Consider the following 17,299-nt stretch of genomic DNA (forward strand, 5'->3'; position numbering starts at 1 on the left):
AGAATGTTCTCTGATGTTATCACCCCCTCCCGCCCCCCTATCACCTCCAATTCCCCATTGCTGTGAGAGCTCTGGGGTTTCCATAGTAACAATACTACCAGCCCAGGTTGACTTTCACTGGTTATATGCTGGTCAGAGGAAAGTTATGGCCCATTGGATTCTAGTGTGGTGGGCTCTAGGTGAGGCCTTTCTGGTCCTGATGTCAGAGCATGAGGTGAGGAGTGCTGAAGACAAAGAATGTAAGTGTGCCCCTAGAAGAGACCTAGCTCTCTGGAAAGTAAGAGGGCTCCCACTCCTCCTTCCCCGGGGTCTCAGATGAGTTGAACGTCAACCCATTCCCAGCCTAAAGTCTCAACTCCCTGTGCTTAATTTGATCCTCCTTGGATTTTGTTATTTTTGGTAACAAGTTGTTTCTCCTCCCATTCTCTTCTCTGTCTCCCACCCAGAGAGTTTTCAACGTCCTTTACCCCATGCCTGCTGACCAGCGGAGACATGTCAGCATCAACTCTGCCCGTTGGCTACCTGAGCCAGGGCTTGGTTTGGCCTATGGCACCAACAAAGGAGACCTGGTGATCTGCCGACCAGAGTGAGTTCCTCAAGGGGTGGGTATGGACACTATCTGAACAGAGGCCTAGGCAAAGCTGTGCTCCCTTATGGGCCTGGCCAACCAGGTAGGGGCCTTTCACAAGGACAATCCAAATCCTGCTAGAAAGGGATTGGAGGTAGTACATGAAGGACATGAGCAAAAGGTTGAAGTTCAAAACTAGCCTCGACTAATGAAACCCTGTCTTAAAAAGGGGGGAGGGGGACCTTCTATATTTTCATATTGTTCCCACATGACAACTTCCCGGGCTGCTTAAAGGACCTTCTTCTCTGAAGCTAGAATAAGCTCTTCATTCCAAATGCTGTCAAAAGACTGCTTTAGTAGCTAGGTGTAGTATGGTACTACTATAATAATCCCAGCTCCTTTGGAGGATGGAGCAGAAGGATTATGAGTTCAAGTCCAGCATGGGTTACATAGTGAGCTCCAATTTCAAAGTAACAGAGGGCTGAGAATGTAGATCAGTGGTAGAGGCTAGCATATGTAAGGTTTTATGGTCAGTCTCTGGCACTGCCAAAAAAAAAAAAAAAATCAGACACTTCAGATATTGTGCTTTCTTAAATCTAGGTAGTTTGTGTTTTCCTTTGTTGCCTCTTATTATCTAGTTTCCTAGCCATTGTAAAGTACCCTCAGGTAAAAAAGAAAAAAATGGATATTGATTCTTTTTAAAACCTGTTTTGGAAAAATTCAACAAGTGGTCTCATGTTTATATAAATGCAACAGATACTAACTTAAGAAATAAAATTGGAGACAGTCTTGTTAAAACCCTGGTTTGGGGACCTGGAGAGATGATTGAGTAGTCAAGAGTACTCTTTCTCTTGTAGAGACCCAGGTTAGGTTCCCAGTACTCAAATGGTGGTTCACAACCATTTGTAACTGTAGTTCCAGGGGATCTGATGCTCTCTTCTGATCTCCATGGGTACCAGGATAGATGTGGTACATATACATCCATGCAGACAAACATACACATAAAAGAATTTATTTTATTATTTTATATATAATTATGAAATAGTATGTTATTATTTATATTGTATCTACAATATATTATTATATGCTATAATATATACTAAAATAAACATATACATAAAATAAATAAACCCATTGGTCAGGCTACTGATCTCTAACAGCCTGTTTCTGTGTCTTGCCTCTGTTCCTTTTTACTTGAAGCTCTAGCTCATAATAATGAAAGCAGATTGAGAAGCTCAATTTAAAGTCACAGTGATTATTATCTGGACTTGAAGTAAGAGAGAGAAGGGGAGCAAGAGCACTTCTGTCCTAATGACACCCTTTTCCCTTCCTCTGGCTTTTTGGAGGATAGAGTTTCTCTAGGTACTTACTCAAGACCCTGGAATCAGCTTGATTTATTATCAGTTTCTAGGCTCTGCCAGGTGGAGAGTGTGAAGCCCTGCTTCACTGCAGATCAGGCTGATTGCTGCGTGGGACACTGTGGGGAGCCAGCTGACTAAATGCCACTTCTGCCTCCAGGCTGCCCTAATTCTGTTCTTCACTTGGTGCAGTTTCTAGAGCATTGTACAGACCAGGCTGCATGTTGTGACTGGTCTTGCAAAGTCTTTGGTCTTTAGCCTTTGGATGTACCCACATCACCTTTATTTCTATTTATCTTATTTTTTGCAGATAAGATCTTATGTATCTCAGGCTAGCCTCAGAATTGCTATATTGCCAGGGAGGATCTTGAACTTCTGATCTTTTGATCTTCTTGCCTCCACCTTCGAGGTGCTGGGATTATTACACCCATGTGCCATTACACCCAGTTTATGCTAGACCAGGGACTGAATCCAGGGCTTTGTATGTTAATTTGCTGGGCAAGCATTCTTCACCTGATTTACATTGCCACCTTCCACATGCCTTTGTTTGTGCTTTGGTGGGGCCTTGGTGTTTTTTTCTGAGTATGTATTTGGATCTGTTGTTGTGGTCTGATAGGTGACTGGGGATTGACCCTGTCAGCTCTCAGCTAAGTTAGGACAGTGGCACATGGGAGAGAAAACCCAGTTCATTCCGTCTTGACTATTTGGACACCCTCCCAAAGAGAGGCTGTGGTTTAAGTTTGACCCAACAAAGCTGGTCTTGGAGCAGAGAGAGGGCCTTGTTCTGGCAATGGCTTGCTCCTAAGTTTCTGTACCCAGGACACCTCTCTCTCTCTCTGCTTCCTTGTGTCTTTGCAGAGCATAGCCTTCCTCTTTGATGACTGCCACTTTTAGCCCAGATGTTGGACCTGTCACCTTTTGCCCTTTCGGAGTGCTGTCCCTAGTCTGGTATCTGTGTGGGTTCTTAAACACTTCTTCACCCCAAACCACATGAAGCTGGTTATCTTATTTCGTCTCTTTAGGAATTCCTAAGAAAAATCTAGTAGACATCTTTTCCAAAATTGGTATAGGATTCTGGGCCATAATTGTATTCATGCCAATACTATAGTTATAGGCCTTTCTTTTCCTGTCTGTCAGAGACCTCATTCTTTCATGGTCTTGTTGTATCTATGGCTTCCACCACTCACCTTTGTCCATAGCGAAGTACTCAAGCCCTCTCCTCTACAAAGTGATCCACCCTCCCAGAGGCACTCTCTAACCCGGTTTGTTGTCATCCTCCCAGATGCCATGTCTCAAACCCTAGCCCACGTAGTTGGTGTGAGTCACAGACTCCTCAGCCAGACATGAAGGTGGCTTTGGCCTCTATTTCTCTCTTCTCCCCATATGTTGTCTTCAGCATCCCAGTTTCGTCGGGCCTAAGCCATCTTGGGCTCCTAGGAAACTTACCCACCAGTAGCTTTCAAGCCTCTTCCCTAAATAAAATGGGCACTGGGCTGGCCATGGGGCAGTCCCATCCTAGGCCAAATGGAGGTAACTTAGCCTACCAGTTTTTGTTCTGCCATTTATTCTGATTTCTTGGGATCCCATAGCCTTAATACAGGAAATTTAGGGTCTGTTATAAATTCGGAATGGATGAGACTTTGTCTTAAGTTCTTCAAAGTTTCCCCGAGGTCTCACTCTGTAGCCAAGGCTGACCTTGACGCATATTGTAGCCTGGACTCTCACACTCCCTGTCACGGGTCTTTCCACTATGCCAAGCTTAAAGCTCAGCTACCTTTATAGCTGTTATTTGCACTTCAGGTAAGGTAAGAAAATTATTGATTATCTAAAGCATCCTCACAAATCATTGTTAGAATTGGGTCTCTGAATTTTCCAATCCAGATCTTTTTCCTATAACTGATAATTTAGCTCTTTTCCCATCCAAAAATTCCTCTAAAGCTGGGTATGGTGGTGCATGACTATAATCTCAGGAGGCTGAGGCAAGAATATCTTGAGTTTGAAGCTATCTTGGGTTAGGTAGCAAGACTCTGTCTCAAAAAAATGAAAAATAAAACAGGGCCTTTAACATGGCTCAAACAGTCAAGGGCCTGCCTCTGAGTTTGATGACTGAGTTCAATCCCCAGGACTCACACGGTAGAAGGAGACAGTCGACCCCTGAAGTTCTCCTTTTGACTTCAGATGAATGTCACACACATGTGCACAGAATAACTGTGGTTTTTTTTAAGTTTGTTTGTTTGTTTTAATTTTGAAGAAAGTAATATTTTCTCCTGCATGAAAGTATATCACAGGACCATACTCATGCTTTTGTGGCTCCCTAGGTCCTATTTAGGTGAATCAAATGACTGGTTCATTGGAAAATGGGATGGTAATCCTGAGTGTTGACATGGATAACAGGCCTCTTGCCTAGACTAAAAACAATAGAGAAGTAGGAGCTCAATGTGCCAGTCTGCTTCATAGGCAGCTGCTTAAGGCTTCTGCCTGTCCTTGAGGGATGTAGTTCCCTGGCACACCCATTCCCAAGGGCACAGAATCCAGCCTACCAGCTGGGCCAAGATTGCAGCCCTCCCCCAAAACAGGTGGTTGTCTGCCTTTGTCCAGGCACAGGCAGCTGGGTTGCATTTTGTGCTCTCAATGCTGCTCTTGATTCTCTTCCATTGTCTCAGCCTCAGCACTCTTGCCAAGCACAAAGACTGGGAACAAGCTCCTTGGGTGTCTCTTGGTGGTTGTAAATCCCCACTTGACAGTAGACAAAGGCTTTAAAGAATATCCCATCTCACCCTGAGAAAGAACTCTTAGGACAAGTGAAAAAACTGTCCCTTAAGGGCCTGTACCAAGTTATCAGACCATGGTGGCCAATAGCCCAGTAATCCCTTCCCCCTTCCTAGTAATGAGGTGTACCTCACTACTTCCAGGCTGTTGCTGCTGTGCCTCTGGCTGATTGCCAGCTCAGCCACCCCCACTGCTCCTCACAGTGGGTGTGAAGGACCACTGCTTCATGGGTTTTCCCTGATAATGGGGGTGCAGGGAGGCGTTACTAGACCACTGCTTCCAGAGTCAGCTCAGAAGGCAGAAGAGAGATTGGTAGAAGAAAAGTAGCCTGAGCATGGAGCACCTGGCACCTTAGCCAAGGGTGGCTGGCACTCCTTACAAAGCCCCAGTTCTGCCCCTCAGAGGGAGCTACCAGTATAAATGGTAATTATAATCAAGCATTAACCAAGCAGGGGAAAGAAACACTTTGGAATGAAAAGGAGAGCCAGAACTGCCACAGAGACTCCATCCTTCAGGAGAGCCAGGTGCCAGCTCTCTCCCTCACTGTAGAGATGGTGCAGATAAATGCCAGTCTTCCTGGAGACAGTCCTCAGACAGCCCTGAGACCAGCAGATGAAGAGTGTTCTCAAACAGGTAGGAAGAAGCTCAGAGCCACAGATTGTGTGGACAGAACATTGGGACCACTGAGAAAGCAAGGCTGGCTCTTGCCTCTATCAAGGAGCCCAGGAGGGTTCCAGCAGTGAGACTGATTGAGCCACACCTAGAAACACAGCTTAGAGAGGCTGCTGAAGAGTCGGGTGCTGGGTAGAAGCCCATTTGAAACATGGCCCCTTGTTGACCTTCCCAGTCTTTATCCCTTTGTATGTTTGTCTAGCTCCCAGGAAGAACCTAGAGAAAACAGTGACTCATTCATCTAAACCAAGTCCCAAGAAAGAAAGTGCTGGCTGTAAACCATTCTTTTAACTTAAAGGCAGAATCAGTGACATTTAGTCACCAGAGAGGGTATCTTCAACTCTGATCCTTTAGTACAGTACAGTACCCAGATTTGAAATCAAATCTAAGACTTGCCTTGCCTTTGTCAGGCTCACTGGCCACAGAAACTGAACGGTATAGGCAGGGCTCAAACTCAAGATCCTCCAGCCTTACCCTATACAGACATGTGCCTGTAATCCCACACCCAGCTGTGATCCCTGTTCTCTTTGGCAGTTGACCTCTTCAGTAAGTAGCCCAGTCTCTAGCTCTTAAGGGATGGCACATGCTGCCTGATTTGGGGGGAGGAGGGTGGTCCTTGGCCTCTTGGTGTCATGTTGATGGTCCCTTCTGAAGGTTTCATTCTAAGATAGGAAGAAGGTTTCTGGTTACACAGGACATGGTTTGTGGTAGGTTAGGTGTGAACAGTTTGTTGTCACTAAATAGCCCTAAGTAACAGGACTCACAGAGGCGGGATTTGGCAGAGGCCCACATGGTATTGCAACCTGTCGATAAATCTTGACAAGTTTGTAAAGCAAAGGCTTCTCGGCAGCTGTCTTCACACAGACATAATGCAGCCAGGATTTGCTCACCATAAAGTGCTGTTTGGGGAGGCTCTGCAGTTTGCTCCTGGACATCTGCCTTTCCCTAATGCAAGGCTGTCTCTCACCTCTGCCCTCCAGTAGCCTACAGAAATAACTGTTTGGAGGAAGGAAACTGTACTCTGTAAAGAAGGGTCTGAGTAAGAGTCAAGTGACCATGAGATCTGCAGGCAGATAAGAGAGCAGAGAAAGAGGAGGCTAGCATTCTCTCAGGTGACACATCCACCCAGAATGGCACCCTGTACAGCTAGATGTGGAGCCTCTCTCCAGTTCTACTGCCTTCTACACAAGGCAGCCCAGCCTCCCACTGCAGTCCTCTCGTCCAGGCCTGTGCTGACTCTTCAGGATTGGAAAAGAAGCCCCCAAACCCACCTTCTTCTGGCTGTTCCCTGGGGATGTCCTGTTGTCAAAGGAAAGTGACCGTGCCCTAGCTTACAAACTGACGTGCTAGACTATGTCATAATCTGCATAGGCTGCCTTAGCAAAACACATGGACCTGGTGCCTTCAACAACAGATGTTTTTTCTTCCAGTTCTGGAGGCTGGAATGCCAAGATCAGGTACCATCAGGAGTTTCCTGAGAGGGCTGTCTTCCTTGTTTATAGACGTCTACCGTCCCACTGTGCCATGGCTGTGTCTCTAAGAGAGAGTCCTCACTCCCTCTTCTTGTAAGACCATACATAGTTCTAGTAGGGTAAGGCCCATCCTGATGGCCTCCCTTAACCATGTTTACCTCCTAAACACTGGTGTGATAGCTAAGAATATAAAGTTGGAAGAACAGAGAGCTCTTTAAGCCCAAGCTCTTCAAGAACATGGATTTCTTGTCTTGTTCTGAAGCACCATGAGATGTTTTAGACATCACTTAGGCTATCTACTAGATCTAATTAGTGAACTTAAAACTTTTGTTTGGTTAGTTAGATGAATCAGTGGGTGAAGGTACCTGACTCTGTGCCTGACAACCTGAATTTGATCTTAGGACCCATATGGTGAAAGGAGAGGACCAACTCCCACACATTGTTCTTAGACCTGCACATGCCTGCTGTGCTATGTGGAACACACACACACACACACACACACACACACACACACACACACACACACACTACACTAAATCAGTATTTAGTAAATAGAAAATGTTTTGTTTTAGGAGGTGTTAGAAAAATGGCTCAGTGGTTGAGAGCACTTGCTGTTCCTTTCCCGCCCTTTTTAGTTGAAAAAAATTTATATATTCTGATCACACTTTTCCTCTCCCTCAACTCCTCCCAGATCCCCACCATGCCCTTTCTTTCTGTCTCTTAAAAAACAAAATAAGCCAGGCAGTAGTGGCACACGACTTTAATCCTAGCACTCGGGAAACAGAGGCAGGCGGATCTCTGTGAGTTTGAGGCCAGCCTGGTCTACAGAGTGAGTTCCAGGACAGGCACCAAAACTACACAGAGAAACCCCGTCTTGAAAAACCAACCAACCAACCAACAAATAAACAAAAACCAGGAAACATACACATATAAAAACCACATAAATGGAAACCAAGATATATAAACAAAAGGCCAGTAAAAACAAGATTATGCCCAAACAAAGCAATATGAGACAAAAATGTATAAAAATGCCATTGAGTTTGTTTTGTATTGGCCAACTACTCCAGGACATGGGGCCCTACCCTGAAGTGTTATTAATATACCCAGTGAAACTTGGAGAAAATTTTTCCTTTGCAAGCAGGTACCAATTGCAAATGACTTCTTTTATTTATTTATTTATTTATTTATTTATTTATTTATTTATTTATTTATTTATTTATTTTTCTTAAGACAAGATTTCTCTGTGGTTTTGGTGCCTGTCCTGGATCACACTCTGTAGACCAGGCTGGCCTCGAATTCATAGAGATCCACCTGGCTCTGCCTCCCAAGTGTTGGGATTAAAAGCATGCGCCACCACTGCCCAGCGCAGATGGCTTCTTGATATTCACTTTCTCCTCTTAGCACTGGGACCCCATCTGGCCTGAACCTGCACAGACCCTGTGCATGCTACCACAGTCTCTGTGAGTTTCTGTGTGCATTAGTCCTGTGAGGTCTGGAGAACAATGTTTCCTTGGAGTCACCCACCACTTGTAGCTCTTATACCCTTTCTGCCTCCTCTTCTGCGTAGCTCTCTGAACTCTGAGGGGAGGGGTTTGATGAAGACATCCCATTTAGGACGGGGTGCTCCAAAGTCTCCCATTTTCTACACATTGTCCAGTTGTGGGTCTCTGTGTTAATTACCATCTACTGCAAGAAGTTTCTCTTGATGATGGCAGAGCAAAGCACTGATCTATGAATAGAGCAGAATGTCATTAGGAGTTGTTTATTGCTAAGTTCCTTTAACAGAATGATAGTATTGGTTTTCCCGTAGGCCCCTGACCTATCCAGTCTCAGGTTTTTAGCTACCCTCTAGTGTCAGATATGGATTACATCTCATGGACTGGACTAAATGCAGTCAGAGAATGGTTGCACCAGCATGTCTTGATGGGTTCACTTGGCTGTTAGCACATTGTATACAATGTGTAATTCCAGTTCTAGAAGATGAAACACCCTTGTTTGGCTTCCACAGGCACCAAGCATGCATGTGGTGCATATACGTACATGCAAGCACTCACACATGCATATAAAATAAAATAAATAAATCTTTAAAAACAAACCCTCTTCCTTCCTATTTCCTGTCCCCGTACTTCACAGCAATCACCAACACCCTACTCTCAACCATAGTATCTGCTGCAAGGCAATACTTTATCTTTATTTTGTTGCTATTTGCTTTGTGAGACAGAGTTTTACATAGCCTAGGCTAACCTTCAATTCTTGATCCTTCTGCCTCTACCTCCCAAGTTGCTAGCTAGCACTATATTTGCCATTCTGCCTAGATAGGGAGGCATCTTCAAAAGCAAGATAGTCTTGTGTTTGTGGTGCTAGAGATTTAACTTAGGGCCTTATGCATGCTAGATAGACACTTTGTCATTACTGAATCCCCAGCAGCAGTTCTGTTTAGAGATCTACATTGTTATCCAGGACTGTGGCTTGTGGTGGCAAGTCAGTGAAGAGAGATGAGGTGACCACTGCTTCCCTCCAGCAGGAAGAAAAAGCTGCCTGATAAAGTTGGCAGCCCAGGGAGCTCAGCAGGTAGAACACTGTAGAAGGTCTTCCTGAACTAAGCTTGCCTGTCTTGCTAACCTTGCCAAGGAGGCTCTAAGTCCAGAAAAGACCCATGGCACCTTAGCAGTAGGAAAGGACTCAAGGCCTGGGTATCTGCTTTTAAAGACTGAGTGGTCCCTTCTGGCAGCTATCCATGGCACATGTCTCTCCAGTAAGTCTTGATCTAGCCTCTAGCCTCTTATTCACCGTTGCGTGTCTGAAGAATACTTGGAACCTGCTGCATATCTGGTATTGGTGTTTTTTATTGCCTCCTGGCTCTAAGGAGAAGCCTATTGAAGGCATTCGAGATATTCAGAATATCTGAGATGCTTTTAGGGTTTCTGTTTCTGTGAAGAGACACCTTGAGTATAACAACTCTTAAAAAGAAAAGCATTTAATGGGGTGGCTTACAGTTTCAGAGGTTTAGTCCATTACCATCGGTGTACAGGCAGACTTGGTGCTGGAGAGGGAGCTGAGATTCCTTCATCTTGACTGGCAGTCAACAGGAAGTGAACTGAAATACTGGGCATGGCTTGAGCATATATAAGACCTCAAAACCCACCTCCATGGTGACACACTTCCTCCAACAAAGCCACACTTTCTAATAGTGCCACTCCCTGTGAGCTTGTGGGGGTCATTTACATCCAAACTACCACAGGCTCCAATGTTGAGCACCCTAATGAGGGAACATTTCTAGACCTGGTCTTCCTTCCCAGCAGAGGGGCAGGATGGACCACCCTGCCATAGCCCCCAGGACTTCTCCAGTGTTCTTAACCACCTCTCTAACACCTCCTGCCTTCTATTCTCCCCTTTCCCGATGGATCTTCAGGGCCTTAAACTCTGGTGTTGAGTACTACTGGGACCAGCTAAATGAGACGGTCTTCACTGTCCACTCAAACAGCAGGAGCAGCGAGCGGCCTGGGTAAGTGAAAGTCAGCAGACTGCTGTGTTTGAGGGTCTCTGGGTCTTCCCTCAACCAGAGCAGCTTTTCACTGACCTGTTACTTGTCTTAGACTTTTTCATACAGTCTGAAGAAGACAGGCTAAAGAGGTTGTTGAGTGGTTCAGAGTGCACACTGCTCTTAGGGAAGACCTGAGTTGCGGTCCCAACACCTGTGTCAGGCAACCCACAACCACTACGACTCCAGCTCTAAGGGGTCGTCGTCTGATGCCTCTGGTCTCTGTGGACACTCACATCTGCACTCACATGCCCACACCCATACACAGATATACCCATCACATAATCGCAAGAGAAGACAAAGCTCTTGCTTTTGGAGGCTCATTGGAGAACACATGCCTTTTCTCATTCTGGCCATGGTGTCTGAGCACACTTGGAGTGAGAATAAAGAAAAATCCAGAGAAAAATATTACCCCATGAGATCTTCTCTGTTACCCATAGAGAATTGTAGAGTGGGCTTATCTTCAGATGACTAGGGCCACACAAATCAATGACTGTAGCCCAGGGGGCAATCTGGCCCTGATCTTTTTCACTTAATCCACTAATGCGATGTGGAGCATTGTAAAAACAAAGTAAATACTGGTTCAACGGGAAACCTAAGGCAGGTCCTGCTTCCTATAGGAATCACAGGGCACAGCTGGAGCAGTAATCCCAGAAGAAGCTAAAAGTGAGTAGTTGGTGGGCCTCAGACTGGGGACTCAGCTTTGCTGCCTGTCCAGCTATCTCAAAAGTCTGTGTCAAGGGAACGCCCAAGGAAAGGAGGGCCCTAGCCTTGGGGCTGGGCCTTACTTGTGAGGAACTGTGCTCCCAACCTACCAGGCTCTTTTTTCAAAGCTGCCGTGAGAAGGTACTTGTGTCATGGCTCTCCCTTTTTAGGCTGTGGGCCTGGAATTGGTATGGTACCCAAGACTCCCGTGAAGGACCTGTCCCAAGCCCTTTCTGACTTCAGTCTATCTTTTCGGCCTCAGAACCAGTAGAGCCACATGGCGGACAGACAGAGACATGGGTTTGATGAATGCAATCGGGCTGCAACCTCGGAACCCTACCACCTCTGTGACATCTCAGGGCACCCAGACTCTAGCCCTCCAGTTGCAGAATGCTGAAACACAGACTGAGAGGGAGGAAGAGGAACCAGGGACAGCATCCTCAGGTCCTGGTGAAGGTAGGAGCTTTGAACTACTAGCAGAGGACATCTGACTAGTAATCTGTCTTCTCGGGGCGAGTTAGACCTGTGCTTCTGGAGGACCAAAGAACGTGCATGCTAAGTGAGATTCTATAGGAAGTGCCCCTTCTAGAGCTGAGCCAGGTACCTGGGCCTCTAGTTTATTTCCCCTCAGCTAGCATGGCATATCAGGACTGCTGCAAGTGAGGTTCTTGGTGCTCCTCTTGTACGGTGTTTTGATGCTGTAGTGACTACAGCTGGGCATACCAGCAGTCCTTCCTCTCACCTACTTCAGGTATGACACTGCCTACCTCAGCCCTGGCTCTCTGCTGGCCTCACACTTTAAAGAACCAATTAGCACTTCCCAGTGGTCGGCCTCAAGCCACTTTGGAACCCATCAGCAGCTGCGTTAAGCAGGCTGCTCTCACTCTCCTTACCTCCTACCTCCAGCCCCCATGCTGCTCTTAGCTCCAAACAAGGCAGCATCTAAACAGACTTTTTCTAGTTCTGGTTGAGCCATTTGCTTGAAAGATCATGGAAGGAGAAGCCCTGATGTGCATCAGGCTGAGAGTAACAAATCTGCTTCGGTTGCCTCCAGGAAATGGCTTTTCTGACTGCAGCTCTCCATGGGGCACTTTCTCCCTGCCATGAACTGAAATGGTGAGAGTTGAATCCCTTTTTGGGCTGCAGCCTAGCCCATCTCCCACATCTAAGGCCCAAGGCTCTTTTGTGGAGTTGAAACCCCTTGCTGGGGACATGAGCAGCTGGCGGTGTTAGCTGAGGCGGCTGGCCAGCTGCAGCTTTGAGTCTCAGGGAGAAGACAACAGATGAAGTCTCATTCAGCCATGTCCAGGCCCATTTTTGCAGGCGTTTGTGGACTCTTAGCCACCCTGGAGTCTATGAAGCTCATTCCAAGAAGTCTTGGTCCTAAGTGCTCAGGGAACCACTGCTTCTCCAGCAGAGCTAGAAAGTACTTTTCTCAGCAAGGGCAGTAGCCTCTAAGAGGACCGGATGAGGCAAGTATCATGGATGTTTACCCATAAGGAAAAGATTCTAAGAATGAGCCTTCATCCTTCCCCTCAGAGCTTGGAGTTCAGTGAAGTTAAACAGCTCACAGCTAAGCAGCTGACAACTTTGGCATGATAGGGACCTTGGGAGGGCCGAGGAAGGGCCAGGGAAGCCTTCCAGAGGAGGTGATGCTAAGCTGAGTCCTCAGGCCTAGTTGTCATTAGACAGAATGGGCTGGCAGCAGCATTTCGGCATGTGTAACAACACTGAGTTGGAGAAGAACTATGACATGTGAACAGAGGCCCACTAGCAAGTGTGTGTTTAAGGAAAGCCTGGCGCGTGTTGAGAACTGAGGCTGGCTGAATGGACAGGGTTGCTTAGAGGATTCCCAGGTGGAGGAAAGCCTCTGTCCCAAAGGTGAAGTATAGCAGTGGTTCTTGAATGGCATCTGCTGCCGAGATGTGTCCCCTCCGTGTCTCACCTCCCACAGAATCCTGTCTTTGCTGCTTCTGGGCTGCAGCTTCTTTCTTCTTGCTTGGGGGCTGGGGACCTAGGGAGGGCAGGAGGGTAGAAGCTGTCCTTTTCAGACTCTGGGGCTAGAACCTCATTTCCTTTCCCTTCCCATCCCTGGCTTCCTTCAGTCAAAGCAGGTGATGGTGGAGATGCTGGGTAAGCAGCCTAGCAGGCAGCAGTGGCAGAGGTCCTGGCAGAGTGCTGAGGGACAGCTCGATGCTTCTGTCCGTGGAAACTTCTCTGAGAGCTCTGGACCTCCCCTCCCAGCTTTCCCATGAATAGCATTCCCTTTCAAAACTAGACAGAAATGGAAAGTATGGCTTGTAGGAGGGGGTGAGGAATTGGTCACTGTGTCTCTTCTGGAGCCTTTTGCCCTGGTGCTTATCCCATGGCTCTGATGCCAGATCCCTTGCTGGAAAAAATAGTTGTCAGTGTTCTCCTTGCCCACACTTTCTCATCTAGGGGCAGACACAACAAGGTGGCTCCTGACTCCTTGTGTTGACTGAACTGGTAGCCAGGTCTCCAGGAGCATGCATCAGAGAAGCCTAGCTGAGGTTAGCCCTTCTGGGCTTGGCTGTACCCCTCCCCAACCCCCATCACCACCACCAGAACCTGGATTTGTTAGTTTGAAAACCAGGTCTGGTTTTAGTAATCATTGTCCTATAACCCACCCTTCCTTAGTATAAGCCCAACAGCACCAGTCTGCTTCTCATTTTCTATTTCTAAAAATCCGAGACTCTGGTAGTGTAGCTCAGTGGTAGAGCACATGTGTGAAGTCCTGGTTCAGTCGCCTGCACTCCCACCTCCAAATGACTAACATCCATTCAGCTAGTGCTAAGACTTTTTGATCAGCTCTCCACAAGGGGGATTGTTGTATTTTGTTTTTTACTCTTTGGGGGCCCCCACCACCCAGCTCCCAAATAAATTCACATATGGAGGCTTATTCTCAATTATGAATGCCAACCTCAGCTTGACTTAGTTTCTAGTAGCTTTTCTTAACTATCCTGTCTACCTTTTGCCTCTGGCTTTCCCCGTTCTCCTACTTCCATAAATCTTACTCTTGCTTCGTGGCTTGCTGTGTAGCTGGGTGGCTGGCCCCTGGAGTCCTCCTCCTCTGGCTGCTTCTTTTTTCCTCCCAGATTTATCCTTCTATATATCCTCTCTGCCTGCCAGCCACGCCTGTTTCTCTCTCCTGCCTTGCTATTGGTCGTTCAGCTCTTTATTAGACCATCTGACGTTTTATACAGGCACAGTAACACAGTTTCACAGAGTTAAATAAATAGAACATAAACAAAAGTAACACACCTTAAAATATTCTACTACAGGGGATTTGTTCTCTTTGCTTTTATGCTTGGACCTTTAATCAAGAAGTGGGAGTTGCTCCAGGTCTTGAGTGTGACTGTGCCACACAAGCTGCTCTGATCTCCTCTGTCCAAGAGGCAGCTCAGAAAAGGAGAGGAGCTCATGGATGCTCCCAGCACCGGTACAGTGAGGGGGTCGCATGCAGTCAGCGTTTAAGAAGTATACAGAACAAATGGATGGAGCCAAGGGAGGCCCTGCCTCCCTACTTCACGGAGAACTCTGAGGCCTTGCCCTCAGCCTTGGGCCTCTTTCTGATAGGATGAAGACAGAAGTTAGAACAGCAGCCACAGTTCAGGCCTCAGGCCTAGGAAAAACAGGTGCCATTATAGAAGAGCTGGGCACACGGGGACACACACACACACACACACACACACACACACACACACACACACACACACACACACACACGAAATGACGGGGGTACACAGGAGGTCCTAGGTTGGTCTTCCCTCTTGCCCTGCGCTACCGTTTGAAGGTGTGGCCTTTGGGACTCAGCCCTCAGGTTTTCTGTCTTCTGTGTGCAAAGCTGAAGCCGAACTATGTAGAGCAGAGGAGGTGAGGGCAGCAGTCAATGGGGGTTAAGTACAGAAACATTTCTCCTCTCTTCTGGAGAATAAAGCCCCCCAAAGTAAATGCAGCTGAAGGGCATTGTGGGAAATGGCTGATCCCACCTGTCTTCTGCATTCCGAATGTACCTTAGAACTTGCCAAGGAAACAGTCTGCCAACAGCACTGAAGCAGCTCCTATTTTTCAGACTCTAAAGAAACATTTTAGCTGCAGGGGAGGAGGCAGCAGAGTGATCCACTGTGGTCACTATTGTCCTGGATCCATATCCTTTGGGTTTCAGTAGTTCTTTCCTGTTGGGAATATGCAGCTGCCTCCAGTCGCTCTCAGCCTCAGCTCACCATTCTAGGAGAGAAGCACAGCTCAGAGGTCTTGGCTAAGTCTGTTCACACTCAGCCCCAGGAGCCAGTTGGATGCACATCTCCCGTCCATTATTTTTCAGCGTGGCACTGTGAACCCAAAGGTTTTAGAGAGAATCACATAATGAAGCCACCGTGTCTCATCCCTCAAAGGGCTAGTCAATGAGGGAAACAGACATAGAAAGATTTCTCCTGAGGCAGAATAAGAACCAGTTTTCAAAGGAGCCTTGAGTCTGCAGCCCCTGTATGCAGCATAGGAGCCCATTTTTAGTCATCCATACGTGTAAATAAGCATTGCATTCTAGACCATGTGTTACACTGACCAGAGATGAATAAGACCTCCAGGAAGGCCCAGCAGTGAGAGGTGTTGCAGCCACTAGTGACTGAGCCAGAGAGAGGTATGTGGCACTACTGGAGCTCCAGGTGCTACAGCCTCTACTCTTGAGCTAAAGGTGTGGCGTTTATAGTGGCCTCTGGACTTGAGTTGCCTTGAGACCGAAGAGATAGGTGAGAGCCTGTATAACGTGTCTCATGGTGCACAGGCAGGGAGCAGGGCTGGGTCAGCTTTAGTGAAGCCTGTTGTGTGCAGTGATGGGTCAAGGGGTCTGGCCAAGAAAACGATCAGGGCCTAGTCAGAAGGCCCTCCACTGTCAAAGGGACTTTGAAAGCTCTGGAGCTGCTGAGCTTTGAACAAGATGTGGACTTAACCAGAGTTCAGTTAACTAAGAGTTAGGGCAGTAGCAGCAACAACATGCAGATAGGCTGGGAAGAGAGAAGAGAATAAGTTAAGAAATAGCCAAATCAGAGGTGTAGGGTGGAGAGGTGCAGAGCTATAGATAGGCAGCTGAAAAAGACAGTCTCAGACTTGAGTGCAGGCCACAGGGCACTCTGGGGCTGAGCTGTATTGGCTCCAAGATGGCAGACACAGTTGACATGATGGATTCAATGCCCACAGGACCCAGGTAAGCCCCCTGCAGATTCCCAAGGAGCAGGAGACATCCCAAGAGAGTTCTTGGGAACGAGTGGAGATTGCCTAGAACATAGGAAAGTCCCCAAGGGCAGCAGCTCATAGGATAGAGGCTTCAGTGGTACTGAGTGGTACTGGGTGGTACTGAGTGGTCCTGAGGTCCTAGGTTGGTCTTCCCTCTTGCCCTGCGCTACCGTTTGAAGGTGTGGCCTTTGGGACTCAGCCCTCAGGTTTTCTGTCTTCTGTGTGCAAAGCTGAAGCCGAACTATGTAGAGCAGAGGAGGTGAGGGCAGCAGTCAATGGGGGTTAAGTGCAGGGTTTCCCAGGGACCTCAGGAAAAGTCAGCTGTCTAAAAGCCGAATCCTGGGTAGAATTCTCACTAGTTAGTACTGAGAAAAATGGATCAAGATCTGAGCAAGAATATGAGCAAGTACCTGCAGGTCCCATGCAAGAGCTCGAGACACAGCTAAGTCATAAAAGTGACTGGCCTGGAAGTCTGACTCAGACAAGCAGGCAGAGAAAAGACTGCGGGAACAAAGAAAGCCTTGGGGAAAAAAAAAAAAAAAAACAGCTATTGACAGTTAACCTTGAAATAACTAACTCACCCATGAGTATACCAAACTAAAGAACCCCAAACTGGGCAGGAGCTAGCCAAAGGAGACAGATCGGCACTCACCAGAGCTGGGCCTGGCGGCTGGGGTCCTTGACAGGAGCTGCTCGGCTTGGTGAAGAGTCCGGAAGACTTGGGATAGAACTGCTGCTGCCCTGCGATATGGGCTCTTATTTCCTCCTCAATACTATGCAAATGCTAAGAGTCTTGGCCAAGTCCAGCCAGCCACTAATGAATGGCACAACTGTGATTTGAGCCCAGATCTGGACTGTTCTTGCAGGGAATGCCCATGTCTCATGGGGGAACAGGCCCATGCTCCCTCTGCTTAGAGCTGCAGGGTGGAGTCACGGCCTGGCTGGCAGCTGGTTCTCGTCT

General features: G+C 47.3%; 1 protein-coding gene across 15 annotated transcripts in view; it reads left to right on the forward strand.

The window, feature by feature from the left end:
- Window positions 1–17,299, forward strand: part of Ambra1 (autophagy and beclin 1 regulator 1) — a 213,024-nt gene that overhangs the window by 193,598 nt on the left and 2,127 nt on the right. For all 15 annotated transcript variants that reach the window (XM_016002829.3, XM_076570035.1, XM_076570034.1 and 12 more), the window contains 3 exons: window positions 447–586; window positions 10,252–10,344; window positions 11,348–11,541. In XM_016002829.3, coding sequence (XP_015858315.1) covers window positions 447–586; window positions 10,252–10,344; window positions 11,348–11,541 — 427 coding nt within the window. The remainder of the gene's footprint in view (window positions 1–446; window positions 587–10,251; window positions 10,345–11,347; window positions 11,542–17,299) is intronic.

Source organism: Peromyscus maniculatus, chromosome 4 (genome assembly GCF_049852395.1).
Source record: "Peromyscus maniculatus bairdii isolate BWxNUB_F1_BW_parent chromosome 4, HU_Pman_BW_mat_3.1, whole genome shotgun sequence".
In the NCBI taxonomy this organism is placed as follows: Eukaryota; Metazoa; Chordata; class Mammalia; order Rodentia; family Cricetidae; genus Peromyscus; species Peromyscus maniculatus.